Source organism: Canis aureus, chromosome 11 (genome assembly GCF_053574225.1).
Source record: "Canis aureus isolate CA01 chromosome 11, VMU_Caureus_v.1.0, whole genome shotgun sequence".
Lineage (NCBI taxonomy): Eukaryota > Metazoa > Chordata > Mammalia > Carnivora > Canidae > Canis > Canis aureus.
Genome location: NC_135621.1, coordinates 57794046 through 57817377, shown reverse-complemented (window position 1 = coordinate 57817377; position 23332 = coordinate 57794046). Strand labels below are relative to the sequence as shown.

The following is a 23332-nucleotide window of genomic DNA, read 5'->3' as shown; positions in this document are numbered from 1 at the left end:
GTGCAGTCCATGGATCTGCAGCATGGGTATCACTTGGGAGCTTGTTAGAAAAATAGGATCTCAGGTCCCACCTTGATCTAATGAATCAGTCTGCATTTTATCAAGATCTCAAGGTGATTTGTATTCTCAATAAACTGTGAGAAGCATCTATACACGTATATTCGCAATCTCTGTGTAACTGAACACTTTTTAAAGACTATAGTAATCCCAAGCTTGGAATTTGAAGATTATACTTTAGGCTAATACTAAATTGTATTAAAAAGTCCTTGCTTCCCTGTATTAGGACTTAATCAAGTGACCCCAATAAGCATGTGAAACTTAGAAAAATAATTGAGGTTTTGTTTCACTCCAGTGTACTTTGTTACTCAGAATTTTTGAAAGGAAAATTTTCAGTAGAGATTTTGTAATGAACCATATAAGGCATGCATCTCCTCTCTTTTTTTTTTTTTTTTTTTAAAGATTTCGTTTTTATACGTGGATATTTATGATGATAAAATGGTGAAGTTACTTTCCTGGATTATTTGGGTGTTCTAAGAAATAATTTAAATAAGTATCAGGTCATGTGTTTGTATGTGTGTATTTCCAGGGAAAGATAGTTGAAGAAAAATGTTCTGAGTATTACTAACTTTTTCCCATATATTTTGTTTTGAGTAGGTAGAGAAGCTTTGGGAGCTTCTTTGCCCTCTGCTTAGAACAGCATTATCCAACATTACAGTAGAAACTTATAACGACTGGGGAACGTGTATAGCAACATCCTGTGTAAGTTCTGCTTCTTTTTGTGTTTAACTGATCTATTTAAACTGTTTTATACCCTTTCTCAAAACTTGGGAAATCTCATTATACCTCTTGAGTCTTGAAATTTTCTTCATTGTTTTTTCATCTTCTGTAATTAAAGATGGTTCTCTTTAAGCTTTCAAATAAGCCTTGAGTGGAAACTCTTAAGTGATTATTACATCTTCTCTGTTATCGTAATGCATTCTTAGATGAAATGGCAAATCATATCACATATCTGGAAATGCAACTTACATATACTAAAAGCCAGATGATACAAGTTTTTAGGTGTTATTTTCCACGCTAAATATTTCCATAGCATGAACTATTTTTGGATTTGACTAACCTATGGGTTTTACTTTTTCTTGCCTTATATTTATTTATAATATTTGTAAAATAACAGGATATAGTTTATATACAGAATTCTAGGGTCCCTGTTTTAATTGCTATTTTATATTTTCACCACAGGAAAGCAGAGATCCCCGGAAACTTCATTGGCTTTTTGAGCTGCTGTTAGAGTCACCATTGAGTGGTGAAGGAGGATCCTTTGTAGATGCATGGTAAATAAAAAGAAAACTTAGAAGGTTAACAAAAGATTTTTCAACAAAAGATAACTGCTTTGCTTTTGATGTATAAATGGAAGTGAACTGTGTACTCCTAAAGGCTTGATAATGTAACTATTTTCTTCTGAGAGTCGAGTGAACCAATTCGGTACAATTTATGATGCTAAGTAGAGTTATTTCTCAGTTGGAAAGAAGTAGAAATAGAGACCAATGTTATTTAGATTCAGCCCTCTCTGCTGTTGGGACAGCTTTTTTATCCTGTGACAATACTAACTTCCTCATCACATCATCTCATTTGTCCCTTATTAAGAAAAAACAGAGTAATCCTTCAAAGGAAAAATATTCTTGGTGGGATAGAAGGAGTTAGAAAAAATTGGTAGGCTAGAGAAGGAAATCTAGGTAATCCTTAAAACAAGAAGAATAGGCTATTAGTATTAATTAGTGGGGAAAGTTCTGATTAAAAATCAATGACTGTTCTCAAGTCAGTATTGCTCTTGATTGTATGCTAGTGGAGAGAAAATGAGAATAAAGCAAAAATGATGCAGTAAAAATAAAGTAATCTTCATTAACGTACTGTTTTGAATTGTTGGTTTTATTATGTATTAGGTGAGAAAATATAACAATTTTAAGTAGACTATAGATTCCATGAGTCTGTACTGTCATATGTAAAGCAGGGAAGGGCTCTAACACAACTCTACTGTGCTTTAATTCTAGTCGACTCTATGTACTACAAGGTGGCCTTGCCCAGCAAGAGTGGAGAGTGCCTGAGCTCTTGCACAGACTACTGAAGTACTTGGAACCCAAACTCACCCAGGTTTACAAAAATGTCAGGGAAAGAATAGGGAGGTGGGTATTCTTTTCTCTATGGTATGGTACACTTCTTGAGTTCTTTTTTTATTAAGCTTTAATATCTAATAGTACATACCGGTTATTTTAGTATTGAGTTTTGTGGGTCCTCCTCTTCAAATTTTGTTTTATATTGTGTTTGGGACACAAGAGGCTGTGGTGTGAAAGAAGACATCAGTAAGCTCATAAGCCAGAGGGGATTATTCGACTGGTTCTCAGTGCCTCCAAATTACACACACAGCACAAGAGACCCTCCCTAGGAGTCATCGTTCAAATATTTACTTTGCTTGGATCATCGCTTTTAAACCTTAGTTTTATTGATAACATGGGATCTCTTCTCACTATATATTTCATTTTGCAGTGTGCTGACCTACATATTTATGATCGATGTTTCTTTGCCAAACACTGCGCCAACAGCATCCCCACGGGTCCCTGAGTTTACTGCTCGAATTCTAGAGAAATTGAAGCCCCTCATGGATGTAGATGAAGAAATTCAGAACCATGTTATGGAAGAAAATGGAATTGGTGAAGAAGATGAGCGAACTCAGGGCATTAAACTCTTAAAAACTAGTGAGTGTCTAAAATTAATAGAAACTCGCTTGAAAATAGACATTTATTACCAGGGGAAAACAAAACAAAAACAGACATTTGTGTAGATTATCCTTTTGGGGCTGTTAGGATTTCCTATTTTTTTGTTGTGGTAAAACATATATAATACAAACTTTACAGTTGGGTGGCATCAAATACGTTCACATTATTTACAACTATTGCCGTCTTCCATCTCCAGCACTCTTCATCTTATAAAAGTGAAGCTCTGCACCCATTTATCTGTAAATACCCTTTCCCACCCTTCCCACCCCAGCAGCCACCATTTTTTGTCTCTGAATCTGCCTGTTCAGGTGCTTCATATAAGTGGAACCCTACAATATTTATTCTTTTATGTCAGGCTTTTAAATTCTGCATAGTGTTTTCAGTATCTATCCATTTATCTGTTAATGGACATTTAAGTTGTTTATGCCTCTTGGCTGTGATTTTTGCTGTGAGCAGTGATATAGACGTATCTGTTTTGAGTCCCTGTTTTCAATTCTTTGGGGTATTGGAAATAGACTCGCTGGACAGATGGTAATGCTGTTTAACTTTTTTAAGAGCCACCAAGTTGTTTCCCTCAGTGGTTGGTTGCACTCTTTTACCTTCCAACCAGCATTGCAAGAGGGTTACAGTTTTTTTCAGACTTATGCCAATACTTGTTTTCTGTTTTTATGGCTTACAACTATCCAAATGCATGTGAATGAGATACCCTGTGGTTTGGATTTGCGTTTCCCTAATGATTACTGGTTAAACATCTTTTCATTGTTTACTTGCCCTTTTTTTTTTCAGTCTTTTTGAGAGAATTGTCTACACATTCTTTGCCAATTTTTGAATTAGGTTGTTAATGTTGTTGAGTTATAGTTCTTTACATATTCTGGATATCACCCCCTTATCTGATAAATGATTTGCAAATATTTTCTCACTCAGTGGGTTGTCTTTTCACTGTCTTGGTGTAGTATCCTTTGATGCACAAAAGTTTTTAATTTGGATGAAGTCAAATTTATTTTTTCTTTTGTTAACTTTGCTTCTGGTGTTATATCCAGGAAATCATTGCCAAATCCAGTGTCACGAAATTTTTCCCTTAAATTTTTTTCTAAGAGTTTTATACTTTTAGTTCTTAAGTTTAGATCTTTAATCCATTCTGCATTATTTTTTTTATATAATGTAGGATAAGGGTCAGCTTCATTCTTTTGCACAAGGATGTTCAGTTTCTTAGCACCATTTGTTGAAAAGACTCTCATTTCTTCATTGAATGTTTTTGGTGCTCTTCCTAAAATTACTTGGCCATGTGTATGAGGGTTTACTTCTGGACTCTCTAGTTTATTCCATTGATATGTATGTTTATCCTTATGTCGGTGCCGCACTATCTCGATTACTGTGGTTTCTAGTAAGTTTTGAAATCGGTGAGTCCCTCAGCTTTGGTTTTTTTTTTTTTTTTCAAAATTGTCTTGGTTATTGGGGTGTCCTGTTTCTGTATTTAAAATTTTTTCAAGCATTCGAAGTATAAGCAACTAAATTAGTTACATTTTTGCTATGTTAGGATTATTCCAGTTTCGTTTTAATTTGTAATTGGTGTTGGTATTTAATAGGCTATAAATTTATTGATACATTTTTTTGAGAATGACTTCAGTAACCTAGTTGATTGACATCCTTTTTTCTGGTTCTTGTCATAATGCTCTTTAGTGTTAAATTTATGAAGGAACACAGATAATTTTTTTTTTCTCTTAACATTGAAGAGTTAATTACCAGAGTTATCAGAGTGGCTCTCTGAAACTAGCACTACAATATTTCTACTTCGTGGTCTCTAACTCTATAGCAGAGACTGATTCTGTATGTTTATTTTCAAATAGTATTGAAATGGCTGATGGCCAGTGCAGGAAGATCCTTCTCTACAGCAGTCACAGAACAACTTCAGCTTCTACCTTTGTTTTTTAAGGTAAGTTTATGGCTGAAATTAAGAATGCATCCCCCTGTGTTAACTAACTGAAATTTAAATAAAAACTTGGATAGAAAAAAAGAATGCATCCCCTTCTTTCCTTCCCCGGGATTTTATATTTATCAGCTGATAGTGGATAGTTTTTCAGACTGTGTATGGCTTAGTTGGATCCCTAAGTAGAATAGTCACAGGAAAATCATTAGGAGATAGCAGTTTAATATTTGTTGAAATAATCTTTTTAGTATTTTTTTTAAGATTTTTAAGTTTATTTATTCATAGAGACAGAGAGAGAGAGAGAGAGAGAGAGGCAGAGACACAGGCAGAGGAAGAAGCAGGCTCCATGCAGGGAGCCTGATGCGGGACTCGATCCCGGATCTCCAGGATCACACCCCCGGCTGCAGGCAGCGCCAAACCGCTGCGCCACCGGGGCTGCCCTAATCTTTTTAGTATTAAGTCAGACTAGGATCTTGACAGATACAGGAAAACTTTATAGACAGAACATTGTTACTTGATAAACAATTTCCAAGTTTAGGAGAATATTGACAGCTAAAAAATAAGCCACGGTGACATTTTCTGAATATAGCTATTTCTGATTTATTTTACTCAGCGTATAATAAACCTGAAGACTTACTGTATATTGTACTTATACATACAGTATTTGTATTAACTTTACAGTATTAAATGGGACTATAATTGCTTCAAACAAATACCTGTGGAAGTAACTTGTTTCTGGTGATCCTATGCAGACACTGAAGTTTAATTTGAATTGATGAAAGTGTAGCCTGAGGTGGTTCTGATTACTTATCGAGGCAGATGATGAAGCTAATAAAACTAAGGTCACAGATCAATATATTGGTTGCCACAGTTAGAGTTTGTAGTCATACTGTGATTAGGAAAACAGGCCAGGGATCCCTGGGTGGCGCAGCGGTTTGGCGCCTGCCTTTGGCCCAGGGCGCGATCCTGGAGACCCGGGATCGAATCCCACATCGGGCTCCCGGTGCATGGAGCCTGCTTCTCCCTCTGCCTGTGTCGCTGCCTCTCTCTCTCTCTCTCTGTGACTATCATGAATAAATAAATAAAATCTTTAAAAAAAAAAAAAAAAAGGAAAACAGGCTACTTTCATTGCACATTTGGAAGGCTTGGCACAAACCTCACCACTACTTGATAGTTATTGTTTGGTACAGTTATTATTTAAGAAGGAGCACCCTTGTTACTCTTACTCAGCAAATGGTATGTTAAACTTCAGATTTGCCACAGCATACTTTGTCTTCAGGAAATCTGAAAAAGATAACTCTACTGGTAATTTTCAAAGGATTCACCACTAAAATACTTCTAAGAATGCTATGTAGGGCAGGATGCCTGGGTGGTTCAGCGGTTGAGCATCTGCCTTTGGCTCAGGTCATGATCCTGGGGTCCTGGGATCGAGTCTGGCATTGGGCTCCCTGCATGGAGCCTGCTTCTCCTTCTGCCTATGTCTCTGCCCCCCCCTCCTCTTTCTCTCTCTTTGTCTGTCTCTCATGCATAAATAAAATCTTTAAAAAAAAAAAAAAAGGAATGCTGTGTAGGGTCTGATACCCATGGGTACCTCTGAGATCTTTTGGGTTAAAAGAGTGGACAGTAGCTATAAGTGTATATAGAATCCTTGTTATTTGTAAGTCCTTGGTGTAGATAGGGTTTCTCTTGAGGGCAGTGGTGCTTAAACTTTTTTCCACTGACACATACGCAGTGGATACCAAACATAGACTGTATGTTCATAAATGGGTAATGTGCAGTGAATGTTGGGATAGTTAGAGTTCTACCCTGATTCTTTCACTCAAAATAAAAAAAGAAAAGAAAAAATCAGGGGTGCCTGACTGGCTCAATCAGAAGAATGTGCAACTCTTGATTTTGGGGTTGTGAGTTTGAGCCCCACGTTGGTTATAGAGATAGCTTAAAAATAAAATCTTTTTAAAAAATCATTCTCCCTCTCCCTCTGCTGCTCCCCCTGCTTGTGCTTGATGGTGTGCGTCCTCTCACAATCTCTCTCTCTCTCTGTCAAATCAATCAATCAATCTTCAAAAAGGGGTGGGGAGGGGATGCCTCAGTTAAGCATCTGCCTTTGGCTCAGGTCATGATCCCAGCGTTTGGGATGAAGCCCTGTGTCAGGCTTCCTGCTTGGTGGGGAGCCTGCTTTTCCCTCTCCCTCTGCTGCTCCCCCTGTTTATGCTTGTGCGCGTGCTCTCTCTCTCTCAAATAAATAAATAATCTTTAAAAAATAAATCAGAAAGATACATGAGAGTGAGGTTGGTAGAAGGATGTTTTGAATCCACATGAAATTTATTTTAAAAAATCATTAGAAAGCTGTATTGTGATTGCTTATGCCAGGCCTAACATTTTGCCTGGATGTACAGATACGGAGGTTGATACTCTGCTTTGGGCCATGATGGCAGAATGGAGTATGGGGTACAAAGTCACCATGGCACAGATAAACAGTTACTTTGCAGGCAGATCAGCTGCGTGGAGTGAGGATAAAGAAAATCTAAAAACAAGTTATTGCTTATTAAACTGTAGGAGGCAGAAATTCTGTTTTGGATATATTTACAGTGCTTTTTAGATTCTAAATAACTATTCTAGATCCTATCCCATAAAAACCAGTCTTATATCAATTTAAAAGAAACCCCACCTTGAAATCTATATCGGAGTGAGTTTTAGTTATTTACCTCTAGTCGAAGAGTCTCCATATTGCTGAAGGTCAAGGGAAGAATAGATAGAGACCTAGTTAAAAATCAATGTCTTGGGCAGCCCTGGTGGCGCAGCGGTTTAGCGCCGCCTACAGCCTGGGGTGTGATCCTGGAGACCCAGGATCGAATCCCACATCGGGCTTCCTGCATGGAGCCTGCTTCTCCCTGTGTCTCTGCCTCTCTCTTCGCTCTCTCTGAATGAATAAATAAATGAATCTTTAAAAAAAAATCAATGTCTTCAAATGTCTTCGTATATATAAACTGAGGAATAATACCAATATCCTCACAGTTGTAAGTATGAAATGAAATAATGCCTGTAAAGCAGAGAGCACAATGTAAAGTACTTGTATATGTTGTAATAATGGTATATTATTTTTGTTACTAGTTTTTAACTGTACTTAATTTGGAATAATGAGTTCAGATGCCTATGATCAGGGAGGAAGACAGGATGTGTTGTATCCTGTTTCAAACTTTGCTAAGTGCTCATCAGAACTCACCACTGTAGAATAATAGTTTTGTATGTGTTAAACTTAGAGAAAAATTTACAGATATTGTTATAACTGGTACAAAATTACATGCCATTGATGGTGTTTCTTCAGAAAAACTATTTTTCTCAATAATTGGAGGAGAGGAGGGGCACCTGAGTGGCTCAGTAGTTGAGTGTCTGCCTTTGATTCAGGTTGTGATCCTGGAGTCCTGGGATCAAGTCCCACATCGGGCTTCCTGCATGGAGCCTGCTTCTCCCTCTACTTCTGTCTCTGCCTCTGCCTTCTCTGTGTGTCTCTCATGAATAAATAGATAAAATCTTTTTAAAAAAATTTAGAGCAGAGGAAAACTGAAAAGTGTTCTTTTGCCAACTAAATTTTTGTGCAGATTAACACAGCAGGGCATCATTTTGTACAGGTTAACATAGTTTAATGTCTGCTAAATCTTATCTGTGATACACTAAAAATAATAAATTTGGGTGAAAACAAACCAAAAGAAAGATTAAGATCTCCTTTTTGTATATCACAGTATTAGTTAAGGATCTTCAGTTCTAGGCACTGAAAACCAAACATCTGCAACAGTGAAAGGAGGAAATTAGTTACTTACAAGTATCTAGGCAATTCACTACCTGGGGACCTAAGTAACAGAAGCTAACAGCCTTATCAGATTCTGTCTCCTTGCATTTCTCTAAGATTTCAGATGTCCAGAAAAAGTCTTGTTGGCCAGACTTAGGTCTCTTACTACACTTTGGCTAAGCAATATGATCCCTTGGTTGACAGACCCACCAGAATGACAGAAAAGGAGGAGGATTTTTCCAAAAGTTAATCAAAATGTGATCAGCAGGAAGGATGGATATTTTTTTTTAATTTTTTAAGAGTATTTATTTATTTATTTGTAGAGATGCAGAGAGAGAGGCAGAGACACAGGCAGAGGGAGAAGCAGGCTCCATGCAGAGAGCCCGATGTGGGACTCGATCCAGGGTCTCCAGGGTCACACCCTGGGCTGCAGACGGTGCTAAACAACTGCGCCACCGGTGCTGAGAAGGATGGATATTAACAAAGAAATGCACATATTTTTGCTACAGACATTAAAACACCCTTCTTACTTCAAGTCTTAAGGAAAACCCAAATCACTGTATGTCAGTCTGTCCTGTAGTATGGCCAGAAAGCAAAAGATAGGAATAGGCATACCTGAAGAAAGCCCCTAAATTTCATGGACATCGACTTTTCCCCCAAGCTGTTTATATTAAAATAAGAGTGGCAAAGGTACTACAAAGAGGTCTCATGAACCCTCCGCTCAATTTTCCCTAGTAGCTACATTTTCAAAACCAGAAAATTGAAATCTGTACAACATGCATATAATTCTGTGTCATGCTATCACACAGTAGATTCCTGTAACCAACCACCAACACAATCACAATACAGAAATAATCCCATCATCACAAAACTGACTCTGTGTGGCCTTATTATAGTCACACCTCCCTCCCTCTCCTTCACCACCACTATCCTCCGACAACCACTAATTTGTTCTCCATCTCTAGAACTGTCATTTCAAGAATGTCATATAAATGGAAATGGGAATAAGTGACCTTTTGTAATTGGCTTTTTTCACTCAGAATTCTTTTAAGTTGTCCCAAGTTGTTGTACATGAGACTTTTTTTTTCTACTTTGATCTTTTTTTTTTTTTTTCAATATTGGAAGGAAGATTACAGCATACATTTTTATGAAAAGGCTAGAATCCACCCCCTTCAGTGCCAATTGAACATTCCCAAATTTTAAGGTTGTCTGAATCTTAGTCTTTCTGTAACTATAAATATGGCAGTTGGATCATCATGACAGTGTACATATGTGTTCTTTTAAAAGTCATATCTGGAAAGAAAAATGATACTTTTAGGAAAATACTAAAGTTGAAAATGAAAAAGTGGAAGTGAGTAAGATTCAAATAAACTTACCTACAGAGCAGTTGCTGATCAAGAAATGTGTTTTTTTTTATTCTGATTTCCCTATTCTATGTATTCTATTTAAAGATTCTTATTTATTTGAGGGAGAGAGAGAGAGAGATGATGTGTGCTTGGGCACATGTGTAGAGGGGAAGGAGCATAGGAGGAGGGAAAAGGACTAGCAGACTGGGTGCTGAGTGTGGAGCCCGTGGTGAGGCTCAATCCCATGTGCCTGAGATCATGACCTGAGCCAAAATCAAGAGGCACCTGGGTGGCTCGGATGGTTAAGCATTTGCCTTCAGGTCAGGTCATGATATCCAAGTCCTGGGATCAAGCCCCACACTGGGCTCCCTGCTCAGCATAGTCTACTTCTCCCTTTCCCTCTGCCTCTCCTGCTTGAGTGCACGCTCACTCTCTCTCAAATGAATAAATAAAAAATCTTTTAAAAAATCAGTCAAGAGTTTGACTTAACTGACTGACCACCCAGGTGCCCCAACATTCTGATCATTTAGAACTGAGATTTTAAGAGTGTCTGAACCCTAGATGGATGATGGGAACCAAGTGCATAGACCAGGCTTACAGGATGTCAAGTAGGAATTTTCTTTTGCGACTTAGCTACTGTTAAGACCCAAACTGAAGGGTCACCTGGATAGCTCAGTGGCTGAGCGTCTGCCTTTGGCTCAGGTTGTGATCCTGGGGTCATGGGATCGAGTCCCACATCAGGTTCCCCACAGAGAACCTGCTTCTCCCTCTGCCTATGTCTCTGCCTCTCTCTCTGTGTGTCTCATGAATAAATAAATAAATAAATCTTTTGGGGTGGGGGGAAGGATCCAAACTGAAGATAAAAGGCGCAGTGTGTTCCATATTCTAAATTTATAAAGTAACCAGTAGTTGGGGTTAGCCACTGTCCTGTAGGACTCTCTCTGAAAGGCCCATAGTTAGAGGACTAGTTCAGTCACTCATTACATCTTCTCAAGGGAGGTTAGAAGTGGGGAAGACAGTCCCTGGGAAGTAGTGAATGTATTCTTTCTTTCAAGACTAGTATGTGAGGGAGGGGAGCTTAAGTAAATCTTTTGAAAAGTAGACATTTTGTCTCTGGATGTATGGCCTCCTTGGGTAGCAGATTTGCCAGTACACCTTACGTGCTACAGGAATATAAGTAGAGAACTGAGTGGAGATGAATGAGTGGAGTGCACCTAGGTGGAGAAGCTGAAGTAGAGGTGAAGTCCTCACTTGGCTGCAGGCGTTGATTCTGGGAGTTAGTTCTAAGAATATATGAGATTGGCAGCCCCAGTTGTCCCAGAATTGCAGTGTTAATAGGATTTTTCTCTCCACTGGTGCCCGTGGATCTTGGTTATGCCACTTTGAAGAATGAAGATATAGACCAGACAGTGGTGGGCAGCAAAGCAAGGTTTATTGAGATTAAGCGATAGTAAAATGCTAGTACAAAACTGCTGAAGAGGGAGGAGACCCAGAAGGGTTGCCCTCTAATGTTAGTTCTTGAGATGAACTAAGGACAAACTTAGAGGCTTTACTACAGAAAGGGTTTTTGTTCCACAAACAGTAATACTGTTAATAGATAAAATCACTACAAAGTAAAATACGAGACTTTGAGGTGCCTGGCTGGCTCAGGCAGAAGAGCATGCAACTCTTGATGTCATCAGGGTCGTGGAGTGTAGAGATGACTTAAATAAATAAGCAAAACCTTTAAAATCTGCATATAAAATTTTGATCTCATTGGCTTATAGAAGTAGCCTAGCCCAAACGAATTGTTATGCTGTGCTAGTAATTAGTAACGGCTAATTTGCTGCTTTGGAACATGATAGTCTTTAGTTTATGAAGTTTTATCTTTTGGATTTCGGGATTTTGGCTGGGTTTTTTTTTTTTTTTTTTTTTTTAAGATTTTATTTATTCATGAGAGACAGAAGCACAGGTAGAGGGAGAAGCAGGCTCCATGCAGGGAGCCTGACTCAGGACTCGATCCTGGGTCCGCAGGATCAGGCCCTGGGCTGAAGGTGGCCCTAAACCACTGAGCCACCAGGGCTGCCCTTTTGGCTGATTTTAGTAGGACGTTTTAACCTCCTAACATGAGAATACTGTGCCCTAATTTCATTCACAAAACACACTTTTTTTCATGAATGGTAGGAAGACAGACTGCTGATTCACCAGGTGAGTGAGTCACCTTAAATTTTTCTGGTAGTAATTTTAGGCCTGCTCTAGCATATGAGTATCTTCTTTGTCATGCTACAGTTCAACTAACCAAGCTCTAAATCACCTCATTTTTATTGTGGGTAAGTTAAATGACAAAGGAAATCAATTCATGTACATTGCCTGCAGGTTTGGACCGTTGAGAATTTGTAATAATTTTTATCCTAGAAATCTGTTTGGTGTGTATCTTTTTATACATTCCTCTGTGAGCACAACTGTGCCATACACCAGGTTAGTGTATGTATGGGCTTGTTGTACGAAAAACGAGAACTATTTCATTCTGCAAATTGTTTTAGAGCCTGATACATAATGACCATTTTCTCACTTAACTGCCTCTTCCTCTTTAATGACTGTATTGTATTATCATGTATTTAATCCATTTTCTACTCCCAGCTTTTGACTGTTAAAAACAATGTTAACAATCTTTTACAAATATGTGTATATTTATAGAATAATTACTGTGTAAAAGATCTGCTCATATTTGTCATTTTAGTGGGCACTGCCCTCCAAAGAGTCTTGTGTTATCTCTTTCACACAAACCCTGACACTTCTTACATCTTTGATGGTAAAATAAATTTTGTAAAAGATTATTGCACTTCTTGGGATGCCTAGCCGGCTCAGCCGGTAGAACCTGCAACTCTTAATCTCAGAGGTGTGAGTTCAAGCCCCAGTCTGAGATAGGATAGATAGATAGATAGATAGATAGATAGATAGATAGATAGATAGATGATAGATAGATAGATATAAGAAAAATTAATTGTATTTCTTTAATGAGACTGTCTCCTTGTACATTGGCTATTTGTATGTTTTTGCCAGCTGCCGGTATTTTGCCAGTTTCCTGTTGTGTTATGAAGGAGTTCCATTTTTATGATTTTCTTATTTTAAATGATATTTTGAAGTATGCCAGTCGAAGATTTTTTTTTTAAATAGTTCCTTTTTTCTTTTAACATTTTTATGCTTTTATCTTTTGCATTTAGATTTGTAGTATAAGATAGAAAATTGATGGTTACTTTTATATAAAGTGTTGATGTAAAGATGGAGCTTAATTTTCAAGATAATCTATTTTTTCTCCATTGATTTAAGATGAAATCTCATATATTTTTTTCAGTAAAGTATGCCAAGAGAAATTATTTCCATCAGAAAATGGACAAATTATCACAGTGATTATTATACTCAGCTTGGAGGTTTCTTTATTAAAAAAATTCTGACACATGTTAAAATTTTAAGAAGGACTTTATTGAGAACTGTTGGATAGGTGTCAAGACTCCAAGTACCCCCAAGACCGCTGGGGATATTTAGCCAATAAGTGGAATGAGGGGAGGTGTTAGTGCGTAGAAGATAACTAAGAGGAGACACCAAGGATAGGGGATTCTTGCTGAAAGCAGGGAGCCTGACTCAGGGCTCCATCCCAGGACCCCGAGATCATGACCTGAGCCAAAGGGCAGATGCTTAACCAACTGAGCCACCCAGTTGCCCCTAAAATGGAAGGATTTTGAAGGCAGAAAAGGGATGGGACAAGGAAGGCATAAACAAAAAAGATTATTTCAGATAAGATCATCTTTGTTTAAGAAAAGGCAGGGGTCTGTCATGCAGTTCATTTTACTATTACTGATCAGTTAATTCCTAATTAACTGATTGAAGGTCACATACCTGGGAATTAAGTCCCAATTTGCAGCTTTGGAGGCAGTTGACTTCATTTTGGCCTGTTCCTATTTTAACAATAGGAACCAAAATTTTTAGTGTGATGAGATAGAAAAATCCAGCTGTTGGGGCGCCTGAGTGGCTCAGTCGGTTGAGCCTCTTGATTTTGGCTCGGGTAATGACTCGTGAGTTGTGGGATCAGCTGGGCTGGGCTCTGCGCCCAGAAGGGAGTCTGCTTGAAGATCTGTCCCTCTGCCTCTATGCTCACTTGTGCATGCATGGTCTCTCTAAAATAAATCTTTAAAACAAAAAAAACAAAAAACAAAAAAAAAACCCCAGCTGCTTAGTAAAATTTCAGTAATCCTAAGTTTGAAAATATCAATATGATCTCATGATCTGTTTCTCTTTAGAAAATAAGCCTATTTCCTAGCTCTGGCCACAAAACCCCCTAACCAGTAATCAACCTAGTAGAGATCAGTACTTTAGTGCCCAGATTATGGTTCCTAGATATCATTTCCTGCTAGGAGAACCAGGTCTTTGTAGAGAAAAGGCTGATTTCAGGTTTAGACCAAGAAATGTATGTGATAAACCTAATTCATATTGTCCTACCAGAAACTAAGGATGCTATAGTTGTGTTAAAGGATTTGAGTCCAAATAGCTTTATTTTGAAGTAAAGCTATTTTGAGCACCAGTTAGATTAAAACCATTAAATTTGTTGAAATTCATTGGTTCATAATGGCATTGTTTTAAAAATTCACTGTTCACTTTTGGAGGATAGAAAGGAAACATTCTTCTGAAGAAGGGAAGGCTTTTCTGTATGAAGTATTCCAGGTAATAATGAAGAAAAAGTGAGTGTCACCATTTTGCAAACCATTTTTAAAAATAGTTCATCACAGAAAGAGAAAACTGACCATAATTGAAGGAAATACACATCACTTATGTTGTGCTCAAAAATTAGACTTCAATAAAATCAAGCCTCTAGATCTAATGGCTACTTTACAGGACATAGTGGAGCCAAAGAATGCCTCTACAGGGATGCAGTCAGAGAAGGAAGGCCACTATAGGTGCCACTACAAAACCAAGTAACCAGGCCTGCCCTCCCTCCCTCCCTTTAATTTTTAAAGGGCAAGGAATTTTAAAAGATAGTAGAGAGAATTTAGAGATTTTTTAAAAATTTTTTTTCGTAGAATCTTTTACCTTTAAGAGCCACATGAACCAAATGCAGTGTGTGATCATCATGTTGAACCAGGTTCCAAACACCCAACTTACAAAATATTAGGGGGAATTTGAACATTACTGTATATTTTATATTTTAACTGCAATGAATTTTTATGGCCAATGTCATTCCAGGTTTTTTAAATAAGAGATTTTTCTCTTTTAGAGTTACATAGTAAAATATTCATGGGTGAAATATGTCTGGGATTTGCTTAAAATAATTGGAGGATGAGGAAACAGGAAACATGGGGGGACGGGCAAAAAAATGGGAGGATTATGCATATGTCTTTGTTGGAGAGGTGATTGATTCATGGGGACTCTTTATACTAGTCACTAGTTGTGTCCATATTTGAAAATTTCCATAGAAGTTGTTCAGAGGAAAAATGTGATTTCTTTTCTGTAAGGATACCTTATTTGTACTCATTGGCTATAATTTTCAATTACATGTTTGTTTTGTTTTATTGTTCTTTAGATTGCCCCAGTGGAAAATGATAATAGCTATGATGAACTGAAGAGAGATGCAAAGTTATGTTTATCACTAATGTCTCAGGGCTTGCTTTACCCTCATCAAGTGCCTTTGGTACTTCAGGTGCTAAAACAAGTAAGACTGTCTAACAAGTATTTATATGTCTTGGTTAGAATTCGGTTACCCATTCTAAGAACTTCACAAAGTCAGCTGTAGTGCACACAGTACCTGAAATTTGTTTTTCATTTTGAGTTTTCTTTTAGTATGAGAGAAGATATATATTGACCGAAGAAACAGACCTAGATTCTGTACCCGTCTCTGCCACCAACTTCTGTGACTTTGGGGAGGTCATTCAACCCCCAGATTTTCAATGTATGCAAAGAGCTAATTAGTGAAGCACCTTAGATACAAACTGCTTATGAGGGAGGAGGGTGGCCATTCCCTTTTACTATTTCCCCTTTATTAAATTCACATGTATTTCCCAATCTCTGGTTTACAAAAAGAAAGGAAGGAAAAAGACCTAAGGTATTGTGTATTTTCTAGCTGCATTTTTAGTATACTACGTGCTCAGCCTTTACTCAGGTCATACATGTGTTATATAATATAAAAAATGGACCTGTTCCATGGTTTTCAGGTTTTTAAGTTGAATTATCAGTGAAAAACATTTTTTAACAGCCCAGTTTTTTTGTGTGATGGAACTTAGCAGTTCTCAGTCATTGCTTTCCTCTACCTGCCACCTAGTAAAATAAAATAATAACTCTTAGAGGAGTCAAAACTATTAACTAGACGTCATTTATAAAGTTGACTTTTATCTGTGTATTCCTTACCCTTACCCTGACTTTACCTGAGATAGTTCGTGCAGCCTTTTATTTAGAAGGAACTATAACACGAGCTTGCTCTAACCATGCCTGTAAAAGTAGAGTTATAGTAGAAGATATGATTTATGTGTAATTCCTGTCTGTCACCTCATGCTCTTGTCAGACTGTTTCCATTGTTTCTACTTCTTTTCATTCACAGACAGCAAGAAGCAGTTCTTGGCATGCTAGATATACAGTGCTGACCTACCTCCAGACCATGGTATTTTATAACCTCTTTATTTTCCTAAACAATGAAGATGCAGTTAAAGACATCAGGTGGCTGGTTATAAGTCTTTTGGAGGATGAACAATTAGAGGTAAAATTTCAGATACCACAAATCAAAATATATTTAGAGAAAGCATCATCCCCCCCCCCCCTTTGAAAAGAAGTATTTATGCACTGATGAGTTTTCTTAAAGCATAAATTATTGGGCAGCCCCGGTAGCACAGCGGTTTGGCACCACCTGCAGCCTGGGGTGTGATCCTGGAGACCCGGGATCAAGCCCCACATCGGGCTCCCTGCATGGAGCCTGCTTCTCTCTCTCCTTGTGTCTCTGCCTCTCTCTCTCTCTCTGTCTATGAATAAATAAATAAAATATTTTTTTAAAGGCATAAATTATTAAAAATAACTTCAATTTTTAACATTACCCCTTGTGGTTAGTTTGGATGTGATTTCCTATCATACAAATGGAAACAAACATTGGGCATGTTCTTGTGGCATCTCTTTGCAGTTGGGCAGGTAACATTTGTGAACCAAAGTTTTTTTGTATGTGAAATTGCAGGTGATACTATTTATTTACCTTACTAATTTCTAAAGAACTCCTGGAAATGTGTATAAAGGCAGTTTCAATTTCAAGAGAATAAAAATCGAGGGGCACCTGGGTGGCTCAGTCGGTTAAGCGTCTGGCTCTTGCATTCAGTTCAGATTATAATCTCAGGGTGGTGAGACTTAGCCCTGACCAACATCAGGCTCTGCACTGGGTGTGGAGACTGCTTAAGATTCTCCCTCACCCGCTCCACTTTGTGTAGACCTGGGCGTGCTCTCAAAAAAAGAATAAAAACCTATATACACAAATGCTGTTACCCAGTTAAGACTGTTGCCCCTTTTTGTTTTCCTTGGTAGAGAAATTAAAGGCCACTTTGTGGTGAGGTTACATTAATATTTTATACAAAAAGATCAATCTCTTAGTTAATATAGTCTAATGTAAGAAAAGCATGTTGTAATAAATATGGAAGAAGATACAACTTTTGAAATTGGCCTTCGGTAAAGAAAATGTAATTGAAATTTTTGTGAAATTTGTACTTTTTTAATTTTATGAGTTTTCTACAGAGTGGAGCACTCCCAGTAATTTTATATCCTCTTTGAGAGCACTAAAGATAGATTGTCTTCATAGGAAACTGAGAATGGAAATTCCCCCCCTACTCTAAGGAGGCCCCAATCATTTTGCAGTCCAGCTTTCTTGTGTTCTGGGGGGCGGATATGGATAGCCCCTCGGGTACTCACAGTGGGTTATAACAGCTACAACAGGCTTACGATCTTTACAGCTATCTGTAATTGTTTGAACTTGTATTTTTTTTAATAACTAAAGGAATAGAAATGAAAAGGTAGAATCTTAGAAATCTTGAAAATCAGGGGATCCCTGGGTGGCTCAGTGGTTTAGTGCCTGCCTTTGGCCCAGGGCATGATCCTGGAGTCCCAGGATCGAGTCCCGCATCAGGCTCCCGGCATGGAGCCTGCTTCTCCCTCTTCCTGTGTCTCTGCATCTCTCTCTCTCTCTCACTCTATGTCTATCATGAATAAATAAATAAAATCTTAAAAAAAAAAAGAAATCTTGAAAATCAGTGTTTAATTTTAAATATTACAGCAATTACATTAAATTGCATTAATTGCTTGCTAAACTTTACATTCTCCTAAATTTTATATTCCATGCTGTATACTTAAGCATAACTGTTAATATAAATAAAACCATTACATTCATTAAAGCTATCATTTTTTTTTAATTTTTTTAATTTTTATTTACTTATGATAGTCATACAGAGAGAGAGAGAGAGAGGGGCAGAGACATAGGCAGAGGGAGAAGCAGGCTCCATGCACCGGGAGCCCGACGTGGGATTCGATCCCGGGTCTCCAGGATCGCGCCCTAGGCCAAAGGCAAGGCGCCAAACCGCTGCGCCACCCAGGGATCCCGCTATCATATTTTTTAAGATTTTTTTTTTTTTTGGTTATAGTATGTTAGCTCTTGCGCTTGAAAAGCAGCTGATAGCCACAAAATTAACAGTAAAATTGTTCATACATTGAAATTTAGTAATCCCAATTCTTAGACTCTATCCTAAGAAAATACATTGCAGGGCAGCCCCCGTGGCGCAGTGGCTTAGCGCCGCCTGCAGCCTGGGGTGTGATCCTGGAGTCCTGGGATCGAGTCCCACGTCAGGCTCCCTGCATGGAGCCTGCTTCTCCCTCTGTCTGTGTCTCTGCCTCTCTCTTTCTGTGTGACTCTTAAATAAATAAAAATTTAAAAAAAAAAAAGAAAAGAAAATACATTGCAATATGGAAATTATGCAAATTAAGATTTTTAGTACAATAGTGAGAACTTGAAAGCATTCTAATCAGCAGTTGAATATAAAAATGAATCATGGTATGAAAGAGAATAATGCAACCAAGTATGAAGTAGTACAAGCAGAAACAATTTATAATTCATTTAATGGTATAATGAAAATATTAAGTACCTAAAAACCGTCAAACTAAAACAAAAGAAAAACCCTTTTGAAGCAATAAATAGCAAAATATTTAGGTGGAGATTTTTTTCCAAATTATTATTGACTATCTTTATGAGTATGTAGCAAGAATTTTGTGATACCTCTGAGATCATAGCATTTTACTGGTTTTTGTTTGTGTATCCAAAACTTGGGTTCCCATTCCATTTTGAAATGCACTGTTCTACCCTCTGCATTTGATACTTCCATAAACTGTGTGTGTAGTCTGACATCAGCCTGTGAAAGTCCTAAAAAGTAAACTGGATATAAATCTCTACAACACATGCCAGTTATACAAATCGATTGTTCTATGTCTCTATTACCAACGAAAACAACCACAGCAATAGTTTTAAGAGATGTGGAGTCCAGGAAAAATTCATTTTAATGTTAGGCTCTGGCACTGCCTGATAAGGACAACTGCCAGTCAGTGGGAAAATAATTTATGAAGAGCTTTAATTTTGTATGAAATAGTTTCAGCATTTACTTTCCACAACCCCAGTGCAGTGGCTCTCATCCATTTTCAAGTCACAGACCTGTTGAGAATCTGATGAAATCTCCCTGAGGAACTCGCATAAGAGCATAAGTCTGGGAAAGTCATCCCATGTGTCCCCCACCTACCACCACCACCCTCCCAGCCTCCAGGGTTCTCCCCAGGCTTAGGATCTCTGCTCTAAAAGAAGTGATTGTCTCTGCAGGTTCGAGAAATGGCTGCTACCACCCTGAGTGGTCTGTTACAGTGTAACTTCCTTACCATGGACAGTCCTATGCAGATTCATTTTGAGCAACTTTGCAAAACAAAACTCCCGAAGAAAAGAAAGCGAGACCCTGGTTCTGTAGGAGATACGATTCCTTCTGCAGGTAACAAGGCTGGTATAAAATACCATATGCTTTTGGGAATTAACCAGGCTTATGCAACAAGTATTTATTGGTTGTGGGGCGCCTGGGTGGCTCAGTCGGTTGAGCATCTGCCTTTGGCTCAGGTCGTGATCCCCGGGTCCTGGGATTTAGCCCCACATTGGGCTCCTTGCTCAGCAGGAGCTTGCTTCCTCCTCTGTCCCTTTACATGTTCTCTCTCTCTCAAATAAATCTTAAAAAAAAAAAAAAGAATACTTGGATGTATCTAAGTCTTTGCTGGGTACTGAGAATAGTTGTCCCTGCTATTAATGAGCTTTGCCTACAGCAGGCAAGACCTGGAACGTAAAAGCGAAAATGGAGAGGTATGCAGGAACCTGTGCACTGCAGCAGACAACAACTGATAGGGTAAAACTGGTGCCTGCCCACCTGAAACCACTTTATACAGAGAGGCATGCAGAATGAGTTGAGTTGGAGAGTGTAAAATATTTGTGTTTAGATTTTATAGCTTAGGTGTAGATATAAAAGGAAAATACCAAGAAAACAAAACAAGCCTTGCTTTCATTTGAAGAGGGGACGGTTCACTACTTCACAGGGCATTTGGTGAGAGGTTGAGAAGAGTCATCAACGGGAGCTTCTACTCTAATTGAGCATGAAGATAAACATAGATCTGAGGACTATGTCACATTTAAAGAGACGTTTAAACTTGATTGTGTTGTGCCCTGGTCCATAGGATATGAGAGTTGTGATCTCGGGGTTGTAAGTTGAAGCCCCACGTTAGGTGTAGAGATTACTTAAGAATAAAATCTTCTTTTTAAAAATAAACACAATTGCAAAAAGCCATCTGACCTTGCCACTGCTGCCTGCAGTCACAGGAAGAATGGAAAATATATAGAAAGACTCAGTAAGTAGGAAGCTTATTTGGATTTACAAGAATTACTTGGAATGTGAAGCTCTTAAACGCTGACTACAAGAGGGTCTTAATTTAGGCATTTAGTTTCCTAATGGCAATTACTAATAAAATACCAATGAATGTTCTAGTTGCTTTGCTTGAAAATTCTGTTCTGTAATAATTACCAAAGTAGTTTGGGTCTTTGTTATCCAAATGGCATTATTTATAATTCTGTTTCATATTCTTTTCTTATTGACTTCAATTCCCTAGGCACCGTATTTCATGTATACACATATAATACACACACATACACACCTTAAGGAAAAACATGAAAATTTGAAAGCAGAAACTATCATAGGAGAAGGAATAGATCTAAAAAAAAAAAGAATTAGAGACCCCGTAGAATGCAGTTGTTTTGAGAAATGCAGACATTCTTCATATACAGTATGTTCTTGCCTCATGACTTGATACATTCTGTGTGGAGTAGTCCCATCCAGAAAAGTGGGGTGTAATTTTGATTAGAGATTGTTTTAGGGGGCACTTGGGTGGCTCAGTGGTTGAGCATCTGCCTTTGTCTCAGGTTGGGATCCCAGGGTCCTGGGATTGAGTCCTGCATCAGGTTCCCCATAGAGAGCCTGCTTCTCCCTCTATGTCTCTGTGTCTCTCATGAATAAAGAAATAAAATCTTTAAAAAGAGAGCAAGAGACTGTTTTAGGATCAGGAATTGTACTTTTGCATAAGATATGAATTGATCAAAACTATCATTATGTAAGTTCTAGCAAATAGGTGACACATTTCTGACCTGTCGTATGATGTGTCATTGAGGGTCAGCTATAGGATGTCTTTAGTTCAGCCTCAAAATCATGTTTTTGGTGTGTGTGTATACAGATGCATTTTTATTTTTTTTTTAAGATTTATTTATTCATGAGAGAGAGAGAGAGGCAGAGACATAGGCAGAGGGAAAAGCAGGCTCTACACAGGAGCCCGATGTGGGACTCGATCCCAGATCCTGGGATCACAACCTGAGCCGAAGGCAGCCACCCAACTGCTGAGCCACCCAGGCATCCCCAGATGCATTTTTAATGCAGAAATTCACACTTTGGAAACAATTAGATTAATCAAAAACTAGTTCTATTTTACCATAACATGTGCCAGAGAGTCCTATAAATATTCGCACATTTATTGGTGGAGTTTTTTTTTTTTTTTTTTTTTTTTTTGCTCTGTTTTTCAGAGTTGGTCAAACGTCATGCGGGGGTGCTAGGACTTGGTGCATGTGTTCTTTCTAGTCCCTATGATGTTCCCACCTGGATGCCCCAGCTCCTTATGAATCTCAGTGCACATCTGAATGATCCGCAGCCTATTGAGGTAAAATTCTTCCGTATTAGTTTCTATGCCTACGTATTTTATCAGTGATGTTTTGTAAGAAATCATTTTACTGGTAGTTTCCTGTCACTCTGGACCTTCTGCTTTGATAGAGCTGCTGCCGCTCCTGCCTCTGCTGGGGCTAAGCCTACTCAAGTAATTAGTAACATCTTGTGGAGGGAGGCCTTGTTTTCATGTATATTTGAGATCTTTTGGTAGCAAGGAAATACTAAAGCTTCTGTCTCTCCCAGTCCAGTAGAAGTAAAATATGTCAGTGTTGTCAGGATAGTTCATCTTCTTTGGTTTTACTAACATTTTATATCTAGGAAGTGTCTAACGGGGAGCTAATACTAAAAAGGAAATTGTGATGGTATTATTTTGAGAACAGCTGTGTCTAAATGACTGACGAGACCAATGGCTTTGTGCTTCTCGCTTTGGTAAAGAGCTATAGGTGTGTCTTGAAACTCGTTTCATAATGCGGTGTAAGGGCCAGTAGCCTCTCCCCGAGTGCAGCTAGTCACTTTAAAGAGGTGGCCCGGGTGGCCCAGCAATTTAGCGCAGCCTTCAGCCCATGGTGTGATCCTGGAGACCCGGGATCGAGTCCCACGTCAGGCTCCCTGCATGGAGCCTGCTTCTCCCTCTGCCTATGTCTCTGCCTCCCTTTCTCTCTGTCTCTCATGAATAAATAAATAAAATCTTTTTTTAAAAAAATGAGCTTTGGGAAGTTACAGTTGGCTTGTTGGTTTTGCAGCACTCGGTGAGATCTGAAGTCTGGAGGGATTTTTACTTGGCTGAAGTTATCCTCCTGAGTATAATCCTAGTCTTTGAGAGGTTAAAGTAAAATGTGTGTGGGTTGCTCCTCTACAGATGACTGTAAAGAAGACCTTATCCAATTTCCGAAGGACGCACCATGACAACTGGCAAGAACACAAACAGCAGTTCACAGATGACCAGCTGCTCGTTCTCACCGATCTCCTTGTGTCACCGTGCTATTATGCATAGAAGGGTAAGTCAGCAAGATTCGGGGTTTCAGGAAGTCTGACATCCTTGGCAGATGTCATGGGTTTGATGATTGAGAAGTGACTGCTCATAAGTTTTCTTTTTGCTTACATTCTCAGCTGTCCTCCTTATTTAGACAATTAAAAAAATTTTTTTTAATGCGACCTATGCTATGACCAGTGGAAGTAAGTTCCCTGAGAACTTTTCCCTGCTTCTCTGCTTCAGGTATCAAGCAGAG

The 23332-nt window shown here is 38.4% G+C and overlaps 1 protein-coding gene across 4 annotated transcripts in view; it reads left to right on the top strand.

Annotated features, from left to right (window-relative positions):
• PSME4 (proteasome activator subunit 4) overlaps window positions 1–23332 on the top strand; it is a 105050-nt gene that overhangs the window by 79857 nt on the left and 1861 nt on the right. For 3 of the 4 annotated variants that reach the window (XM_077915390.1, XM_077915391.1, XM_077915389.1), the window contains 10 exons: window positions 655–759; window positions 1240–1331; window positions 2049–2180; window positions 2542–2750; window positions 4619–4704; window positions 15386–15514; window positions 16397–16552; window positions 19685–19847; window positions 21965–22098; window positions 22963–23101. In XM_077915390.1, coding sequence (XP_077771516.1) covers window positions 655–759; window positions 1240–1331; window positions 2049–2180; window positions 2542–2750; window positions 4619–4704; window positions 15386–15514; window positions 16397–16552; window positions 19685–19847; window positions 21965–22098; window positions 22963–23097 — 1341 coding nt within the window. In that variant the 3' untranslated portion in view covers window positions 23098–23101. The remainder of the gene's footprint in view (window positions 1–654; window positions 760–1239; window positions 1332–2048; window positions 2181–2541; window positions 2751–4618; window positions 4705–15385; window positions 15515–16396; window positions 16553–19684; window positions 19848–21964; window positions 22099–22962; window positions 23102–23332) is intronic. The other variant, XR_013389546.1, reaches the window with a different exon arrangement.